The sequence below is a fragment of the Crinia signifera genome, chromosome 4 (assembly GCF_055691185.1).
Source record: "Crinia signifera chromosome 4, ASM5569118v1, whole genome shotgun sequence".
Taxonomy (NCBI): domain Eukaryota; kingdom Metazoa; phylum Chordata; class Amphibia; order Anura; family Myobatrachidae; genus Crinia; species Crinia signifera.
Genome location: NC_139220.1, coordinates 15,831,935 through 15,842,052, shown reverse-complemented (window position 1 = coordinate 15,842,052; position 10,118 = coordinate 15,831,935). Strand labels below are relative to the sequence as shown.

The 10,118-nt window shown below is 48.7% G+C and overlaps 1 protein-coding gene across 1 annotated transcript; it reads right to left on the bottom strand.

Moving 5' to 3' along the window:
• Nucleotides 1-7,051: 7,051 nt before the first annotated feature.
• Nucleotides 7,052-8,959, bottom strand: LOC146073772 (E3 ubiquitin/ISG15 ligase TRIM25-like). The gene has a single exon (XM_083181204.1). The coding sequence runs from the start codon at nucleotides 8,918-8,920 to the stop codon at nucleotides 7,250-7,252; it is 1,671 nt and encodes a 556-aa protein (XP_083037330.1). The 5' UTR covers nucleotides 8,921-8,959; the 3' UTR covers nucleotides 7,052-7,249.
• Between the last annotated feature and the right edge of the window lie 1,159 nt (nucleotides 8,960-10,118).

The following is a 10,118-nucleotide window of genomic DNA, read 5'->3' as shown; positions in this document are numbered from 1 at the left end:
CATGGCGAAAATCAATGGAGAAAGCAGTTCTCCATTTGAGCATTGAATACACTGTCGGCGAATTCCACTAAAAACCCCATTAAAAATCACAGGCGAATTGTGGAGAATCATTTACGGCGAATCGGCAGACATTCGCTGTTCATTTGTGGCGAATTGCCTCCATTGAATATGGCAAATTGTTTTTTCTAACAGAAAATTCGCCGTTAACCCAGCGAATTGCCAGATTCACTGAAAAAAACGGCGAATCTGAGGCATTGAATACTGGCCTAAGTAACCGTGTTGACTTTTAGCCTAGGTAAAACGTTGTCTTCTATGTATTATTATGTATTACTAGATTGTAAGCTCCTCAGAGCAGGGCCCTCTTCCCTCCTGTTGTCAAAGCCTTCTTCTCTTCACATTTCTCTCACAGCTCTCCTATACTCCAACACTCAGTGACCATCTTTGTCCGCATACTCATCTCCATCATTGGCCTCAAGCCTCTAGTTGTATGTTAATTGAGTCCTCACTACTTATATTTAAGCTGTAATGTGTATTGAACTGTGGAGTTCTTTTCCTGTTCTCTATTTTTATTTATTCAATGTTATGCTAAGTTTTGTCTCCCTGTACTGCTCTTTTGTACAGCGCTGCGAAACACTTGTGGCGCCTTATAAATAAAATTATAATGATAATATGTATATATGTGTGTTATATAGCTGTTAATCAGAATTTACATTCCCATTGTGTTACATTAGAAGCCAGACAATAGGGCTATTTGATGTAAACAAATACAGGTTTACTGAGATCGAGATCTGTACAATCTTGTCAAAGTACAAATATACTAATGCATTTGACAAGATTCACCACAATTCTAAAGGCCCCCACACACTAGAACGATTTTTTTGGTTGATTGTCCGATTTCCGACCGATCGTCCGATATATCGGCCGATTTTTACAGATAATCGGCAATAATCGGCCGATTATTGTCGATTATCGGTAAAAATCGGTTGATATATCGGATGCTCAGTCAGAAATCGGACAAAAAAGTGTGCTGGGACTTGTGGTCCTCCAAGTCCCAGCATGCGGGGGAGGTCTGCTGGTACTTGTAGTTCTCCTGCATAAAGCAATGTTACGAATGTGAGATTTAACCCTATCAGGCCGGTGACCACTGGCCACGGACGCCGGTGACAGCCCTGGGCTTCAGCCCTGGACGGGTGAAGCCTGGGGGGGGAGCCCTTTATTGGGGTTGTCGCCACTCCTTCAGTTACCCCGTCCAAGGCTGACCAGCCACGGTGCTCATGTTTCGGCCGGGGGACCTTATGTAAAAAGTGTCCCCCGGCTGTGGCATGACATCGCGGGCTGTTGGAGCCCGATGCTGGTTTCAAAATACGGGGGACCCCCAGATTTATTGTCCCCCGTATTTTTGGAACCAGGACCGGTCCAAGAGTCCGGGGCGGGTTTCAGAAATACGGGGGACCCCTATGCTTTTTGTCCCCCGTATTTTTGGAACCAGGTCCGGCTCAATGAGCCCGGGGCTGGTTATGCTCAGGAGGGGGGACCTCACGCCGTTTTTTCCCCAAAAAAACACTTAAACACATTTTTTATCAACAGGACTATGCACAGATCTCAATAATCTGTGCAGGGTTCTGGCCAATTCACATATCAGAACCTGGTCTGATTTTTTTGGTGAATTTAAGACACATTTCCCAAATTTGCATCTTATTAAATATGCAAATTGTATACTTTTCAATGGGAAAACATCTGGATGCGAGTTCCGGCGTGAGTAAAAAATCGCACTTTCTGTGATTTTTGCCGTTTTTCGCATCTCATTAAATATGCAAATTCGGGATTTCGGTGGTTTTGGGCAGAAATATCGCAAAAAAAAACAGAAATCGACCTCTATTAAATGTCACCCCCTATGTTTGGACACTGGTTATTTTGAGGAATGTGGTATAAGTATAATTTCTTGTTTGTTAATGATTCTGTAAATAAATGATTGTTAGACTGTATTAAGGTGTCCCTGATTCTCACTATACTTCCGATACAATAGTCCCACTAGAAACACACTATGGGCCTTATTCTGATCGGATCGGTGAAACGTGAGTACGGTCCGTCACACCGTGCGTTTCCCGTATGCTCACGGCGAGCGTAAGTCCGCCCACAGAACAGCCGCATACGGACGGTCACAAACACCGACAATGGGGAGTGGCATTCACTTGAGCGTACGCCACCGTGCACGGACAGATCTCCCTCATAGCCACCGATACCTGGTGTACATCAGAGCGTATGCCACAGTGCACGGACGGATCTCGTCCGTTTTCCCACCGACACCTTCCGTATATCTGAGCGTACGCCACAGTGCACGGATGGAAGTTCATAGCAGATATGAAAGTGCATAATGTATGTTCTTGGGGAAAAATATACAGATTGTGTGCAAAATAGTGGCCATGGCCTTAGGACATTGCTCCACCATTAAAAAACTGGGTTTTTATCAAGCGCTTGTTTTTATGTTACTATGGGCCTTATTCTGATCGGTGCGGCCCGATCAGAATATGCGGCCGCAACCGTGCAGGCGAATCCCCGCCTTCCATACGGATGGCCACCTGCCGTCCGTACGCGGATATGTGGCGATCCGCATGAAATTGGACGGGGATACGCCTCCTCCGTCTTGGGAGCAGCCCCTGCATTCGATGGTCGCCGAACATCGAATGCAGGGCCGCACGCTCCACCAGGTCCCGCAACACAAGACCACACGGACACTTGTCCGTGTGAAATCATGTATGGGGGCGGGCAGCTGACATCCGGCGATGTCAGATGCCCGCCCCGTACCCACGCGTCACGGCCTCATTACCATGCATACGCCCCGCGTTTGCATGGGAACGCCCATGAAACGCGGGGCGTATGCATAGGGTAATGAGGCTAAGTAGCCCCTCACGCCCCTCTACGCCCCCTGTGCGGCGTGTAAAGAATCCGTGCGGCGAAATCGCCTGCACATGCGCAGAGTGACCTCTGCACATGCGCAGACGATCAACATCGGCGGTCCGTCCGCATGCGGGAATATCCGCATCGATCAGAATAAGGCCCTATGTGTGTTGTGCATGCCGTGCAAAACGTGAAAAAATAATAATAACAATGAAAATAAATAAAAATAATAAAATAAATAAAAATAAAAAATAAAAATGAAATAAATTAAATAAAAGGAATAAGTTGTAAAAACAAATGCAAAAAAACAGTTGTATCAACACTTTTGCAAGGTAATCACTTTCAGGGTGTTTACAGCCCCTTCTGGAGCGAATAGAGTTTTTTGTGTGGGTTTATGAGATTGCACAGATGAAATGCCGGGGTTGGTCACTCGGAGGTAGCCGTCTGTATTAGCTGGTATTCGGGAGGTTGGTGGAAGCCCTATCTATCCCTAATCTTACCTCTCCTTTAGATGTTAAAGTATCGGCGTTTCTTCTCCGTCCCCTTGTGCCGTCCGCACGCTGCTTTCCCGAAACCGGAAGTCGCGGTACGTGCTTCCGGTATAGCGGGTGTGCTGGTCTCACGCTTCCCTCTCTCCAACGCGTTTCAAGGCAGTAGCCTCTTTGTCAAGGACATATGCTTCCAATGTGTTTGAGGGCTGTGTGTGGCTTGCAGGTAGTGAAATAATGGTTTTCACTTAATAGGCTGCAGCATTGCTTATTACATTCAGGTGTATGTGTTTGACTAGTCATCAGTGTTAATTAGAAGACCCAGGCGTACGCTGTCATGCGGTATCTCTAGGGGTGGTCTGGAGCTATCTTTGGCGTCCGTCTGTTTTTGGGCCAAAATGCACGGCGCGTTCGCCGATCGAGGCGGTTGTGGCAATGTGCTTTTTGTCTGCACACCCCCGTGTACGCCCATGTTTACGCCCAGTTTTCCTCATTATTCCGGCCACTCGCATAAAAAAACGCTCACATCCCTGCCGCCCACAATGACCGCGCTCTTGCGGACAGGTTTTTCCGCACGGAGAGATCCATCTGTGAGCGGTGTGTGGTCGCCGCACATGCGCATTGCGAAAGCTACGCATGCGCAGAGTAAGAAAACCCCCAATCCGACCGTGTACGGTCCCACCGCACCAACCAGAATAACCCCCTGTATATACAACTGTAACTGAAATGTTGCTTTAAGATAAAGACTTGGTTTAAGATAAAGACATGCTTATACGGTTTATACAATTGTTAGTGAAATGTCTCCCAAAATTTGCACATATAGCTCTTAAGGTATTGTTTAATATGACCACCCAGGATCCCATTGCGATATGCGATCCTTTCGGAGTGATGCGTCATCCCCACGTGCAGGGACGGGGCTCTGAAAGGGATGCGCGATGTGCTGAGCCGGGTGCCGGGGCTTTGCTTGGTTAGCGCTGACCCTCCACCGACCCCGCTGACCACCCGGCGGCAGTGTGGTCTGTAGCCCATAGACTACAATAGGCTACCGCCATCTCAGAAGGGTGGTATCCCAGGAACCCGAAGCAATGGCACCTGAGCAGCTTTACATCCCCCATAGAAACCTAAGGGGGATGTTCCAGGCGGTGGTGCGGGAGGGATCGGAGATTCCTGCAGCGGTCCCTCCTACATACATTCAAGTGATACTTAATATTTAGCCGCAAATATTTAATGACTAGGTGATTCATCGCACCCTACGGGCGCTCTTCACACCGTCGTAAGGGGCTGCGCCCCCTTAATTTGTGAACATTTGCATATGAGAAAGATGGTTAGAATTGTATGAAAGATGGCCTGTATTGCAACTTGAGTTATAGGTGAAATGTGTTAAATAGAGAGCATATGATGTGGAAGGGGGTGTGTACTGTTTTGTTTAATTAAAAAGCGGTTACAGAGTAAGATGTACATTGATAGTGTGGATGGTACAGTGACATTTGTGGGTGTGGGGGGGGGGCTGTGTGTGCATGTTGTTTAGGTGTGTGTGCAATAGTATAGTAGGGTGTTTCTGAGTCAGCGGCTCCCCACTGGCGGAGGTCACGACACAGGAAAACAGGAGGCTGGGTAGTGATAGGGGTGTGTGGGCATAAGGGGGACTAAAGAGGAGGGTGGGAGATACTGTGCAGCTTCTGCCAGTGGTGAGGGTCCAGGGTGGCAGTACAGGAGCACAGGATGGTGGCCCTTAGTCAGTGTCTCCTCCTACTGGGTGGGAGTTCGGGTGCATGAGAGCAGGAGGCTGGGCTATGAGGCATGATAGGGGCATGTGGGCAAAACAGCGTCAGCGACTCCCCAGTGGTGGAAGTTACGGTTCAGGAGAGCAGGACGCTGGGTAGTGATAGGGGTGTGTGAGTATACGGGGGACTAAAGAGGGGCTTAGGGGTGCCGTGAATTGCGGGAGGGGCGCGGGGGTGCCGTGAATCAAGGGAGGGGGGCGCAGGTGTCGGCGAATCGCGGGAGAGGGCGGGGGTCCGCAAAGCGTGGGAGGGGGCGTGAATTGCGCAAGGGGGGGTGGGGAATCGCGGTAGGGGGGGTCGTGGGGGTTGGCGCAAATCGTGGGAGGGGGGGTCGTGGTGTGCTGCGAATCGCAGGAGGGGGGTGTTACGGGGTGGGGCCGCAAATCGCGGGAGTCACCGGGGGTGCCGCGATTTGCGGGGGGTGTGCTGCAAATCGCGGGAGGGGGGTCGCGGGGGGTGTCGCGAATTGCCACAAGAAAAAAATCAACACAGAAAGTTCAACACATGTAAATGTTGACATAAGTGTGGCACTTCATCGGTGTCCATGTCGACACATGAGAATGAATATGAAAACATTCCAAAAAAGAAAAATAAATCTTCAAAAACTCATGTCAACCTTTTTCATTGTCGACCATAGCCATGCCAGTGTTTTGCATGTGCCATTTAGTCATGGGGTTGCCATGAATCGCGCGCGGGGGTGGGGGGGGAGGGAGGAGGTGAGGGGTGTCCGCGAATCACGGGAGGAGGGGTCGTGGGTGGATGCCGTGAATTGCGAGAGGGGGGTCGCTGGGGGGGGGGGGTGTGGGTGCCGCGAATTGTGGGGGGGGGGCGCGGGGGGTTGCAGTGAATCGCGGGAGGGTGGGTCGCGGGGGGTTGCCGCAGTGACAGGAGGGGGGGTCAGGGGTGGGGAATCGCGGTGGAGGACACCGTGAACCGCGGGAGGGGGGGCCCGGGGGGTTTGGCGCGAATCGTGGGAGGGGGGGTCGCGGGGTGCCGCGAATCGCAGGGGGGGGGGTGTCACGGGGTGGGGCCGCGAATCGCGGGAGTCACCGGAGGTTGCCTGAATTGCGGGGGGTGTGCTGCAAATCGCGGGAGGGGGGTCGCGGGGGGTGCCGCGAATCGCCACAAGAAAAAATCAACACAGAAAGGTCAACACATGTAAATGTTGACATAAGTGTGGCACTTCATTGGTGTCCATGTCGACACATGAGAATGAATATGAAAACATTGAAAAAGTGAAAAATAAATCTTGTCAACCTTTTTCATTGTCGACCATAGCCATGTCAGTGTTTTGCATGTGCCATTTAATCGTAGGGATGCCGTGAATGGGGGGGCGGGGGGAGGTGCATACCTCCCAACATGACCCTCTCCAGGAGGGACACATTGCTCTGTTTCTGGACTTTCTTCTTAATTTATGTATTACCATCACCTGTGCTTAAACACCTTTCTTATCAATTACCCTGTTTAAAACAGGTGATGACAATCATAAATTAAGATGGAAGTCCACAACCCAGCATTACAGCTCCAGACACACTTTGAGTGACAGATGTAGCCAAATATATGAGATATTTAAATCATTTAAACCAGTGAGTCCTATTTATCATCCTTTATGGGCACGTTACACATGCAGAAATGTATGTAACAGGCTCAGAGGTACTTTAAGAGAGGAGGGGCCCCTGTGCATACTTCTATCGGGCCCCTCCTTTCTAGCAGTGAAGTAGACTCTGGGTATATGTACTACTGTGCAGGTTTTTAGAAGAATTGGTTGCTATGGGCAACAAAAACCCGCACATTAGTAAATATACCCTATGGGGGTGCACACTGGGTGACAGACAGTTACTGCAGCCAATCACAACTCTCAGTAAATCAGAGGCAGAGAAATCCCTCAGAAATGAACATTTATAATGACAGTAACTATCACACCAACATGGGAACACGTCCTGACAGACTGGACACCTGGTTACACATAGGGGGAGGGGCTCTGTGGTAGCTACACCCACTGCTTCATTCTATTGGCTGAATGTTTCCTAATAAGAATATTCCCCTTCCTGTGATGTCACCAGTCTCTGGGCAGATTACTTATGGTAATATCTCCCAGTTCCCGACTCCCCCAGATATAGTTACACATGTGCCATATACATATAATGCAGCATGGAGGGGCTTATTGAAGGCGGCAGTGTAGGTGTGTAAGTGTCTGATGGGGTCACACAGAGAATAAAAGGACATCTGTCCTGCCTCATAATCCAGGTATATCCTCACTCTGTCACAGGTGATATTGTCAGGTAACTGGATATCTGCATTGTCATGTATCACTGAGAACTCACTGTCACACCTACACAGACACCAGGACTTTTTATTATTACCAATGTTTGACTGCTTCCCTCTCCTGGCTATACTGGGGTAACACATCCCCACCATCCACCACCATGACTTACTGACATCCACCTCCCAGTAATGTCGCCCTGAGGAGAATACCCTGGTGCTGATTACCTGATAATCCTTAAATCTCTCTCGTGTTACTGGGCGTCTCTGGTTTGTAAGAGTTATGGTTGCAGATTTCCTGTCATCTGATATCAGTATATAATTACCAGCTGTGGCTACATCCAGTAATAGGTCTGTAGGTTCCTGCACATAGATCCCTGTATTTATCCCTGTTATTATTTCAGACTCTGTATTACCAGCTGTGGTTATATCCAGTAATAGGTCTGTAGCTTCCTGCACATAGATCCCTGTATTTATCCCTGTTATTATATCAGATAATGTGTGTAATGTCTCTGAGAGGGAACCCACATCCAGACCTCCTGCACCATGGACCTGTGTATACCGTCTCTTTCTGTCTCTACTATTATACAAGTCCCCTGTGTCTGGTTCCTGTAAGACAATCACTGGGTCCGACATGTTACACAGCTCCTCAATGTGACGCATCTTCCCGGACAGCTCGTCCTTCTTTATTTCCAGCTGCTGGATCAGATCAGAGACTGAGAGTGTAACGCGCTGTTCCTGCCTGGAGATCTCACTCAGGACTCTCTTCTCCAGGTCTTCCAGCTGTCTCCTGATGTCACTAAACAGGGCAGTGACTGTCTTTGTTACACCCGCTGCTTTTCCCTGATCTTCTCTCCTGCGCTCCTGCAGTCTCTGGACTCTTTTCTCAGTCTCCGCTCTCTTTGTGGTCAGTTTCTGCAGAACATCCCTCAGCTTCTCCTTCTTCTTCTCAGAGGCCTCACCCAGTATCTCCACCAGATGTCCCCGATGTTCTCCAGCTGAGCAGTACACACAGATACAGGCAGCATCCTCAGTGCAGTAATACTCCAGGACCTTCTTATGGACGGAGCATTTCCTGTTCCCCAGGGCAGTGGTGGGGTCACATAAGACGTGTTCTGCTGACTTGCTGTGTACTCTCAGGTGTTTATCACACAGAGAAGCCTCACAATGCAGACAGGACTTGGCAGCAGGTACACGAGATTCCACACAGTAAGTGCAGCAGATCCCAGTCTCCTCCTGATCTGGGTGAGCAGACAGGAACCTCCCCACTATGTTACACAGAGGAATGTTCCGTATCAGTGCAGGACGCTCCTGACACACTGCTCTGCACTCAGGACAGCTATAAACTCCAGCCCCCTCCTGTGTATCCAGCACACGATCAATACAGACCCGGCAGAAGTTGTGGCCACATCTCAGGGTTACAGGATCTGTATAAATGCTCAGGCAGATGGAACAGTCCAGCTCCGGTCTCAGATCAGCAGACGCCATTGCTGGCAGTAGGAGGGAGAAATGAAAGTGAGTCTCTGACACTCAGATACCAGTGAGGTCACATGGGGAGGCTGAGCTGAGCTGTTACATTGTGCACACAGGGGGAGGGGGAGCTGGGACTCAGATACCAGTGGGTGGGTGTAAAATGTTTTTACACAATGATGTTTGTCTGAAAGTGCATTTGCATATCTATAATGGGTGCAGGGTCAGTGGCAAACGCAGGATTTTCAGAAGGGGGTTTCCAAAAGGGGGGAGCAAAGCACGGAGATGGACACTTAGATAGACCAAATATATATAAATAATAATAAAAAATATACACACACACACACATATATATATATATATATTAGACATTGTAGGGGCTCTGCACACACTAAATTAACTGATAATAAATAGTGGAGATTTGGTTCATGAATTGATCAATGCATTTAAGCCTGCAGCCCCCTTCAATGGACCCCACTGTTCTACAGGTCCTACCACTATTGCTGAAAATGGCTACAATACACATAGCTATCACATCAATGTTTGATTCCAGGCAGGGGCGGATCCAGGATAAAATGACAGGGGGGGCACCATGATAAAAGAGGGTTTAGGTGGGGGAGGGCCAGTGTTAGTGGTGCCAGTGTACATGCTAAGAGAGCGGCAGAGAGAGGGTGGCAATGGGATTAAAAATAGGCCCACCATGGCAACAAAAGTGAAGAATGTAGTTGTGTGTGCGCGCGCCGAAGGCGCGCTCTGGAAAAGGGGGTGTGGCCACTCAACAGGGGGCATGTCCTTGAGTGTAGTGTACAACACCATATACAACTTCTACACATTATGCTACAAAATACTAGACCCTATTTTACTTGCCCCTTACACATGATGCCAAATGGAATGAGCCAAAATTCAAACAATGCCACATGGATTGTGTCAAAATTCACATAATGCCACACGGATTGAGACAAAATTCACATAATGCCACACGAATTGAGCCAGAATTCACATAATGCCACACAGATTAAGACAAAATTCACAATACGCTTCATAAACAGGGACATTGTCCACCAAAGGAGCGCATTAAACATTTACACCATAATGTCCATTGCATGTTAAGTTACACGCCACTATGTCCATTATGTATTATGCCAAACACCATAATGCCTATTAAAAATTATGCTACATACAGTAAGTGCTGCTTATCTACATGCTCATTGCCAAG

Coding starts and splice junctions, on each gene's coding strand:
- LOC146073772 (XM_083181204.1), bottom strand. CDS start 8,920: ATGGCGTCTGCTGATCTGAGACCGGAGCTGGACTGTTCCATCTGCCTG.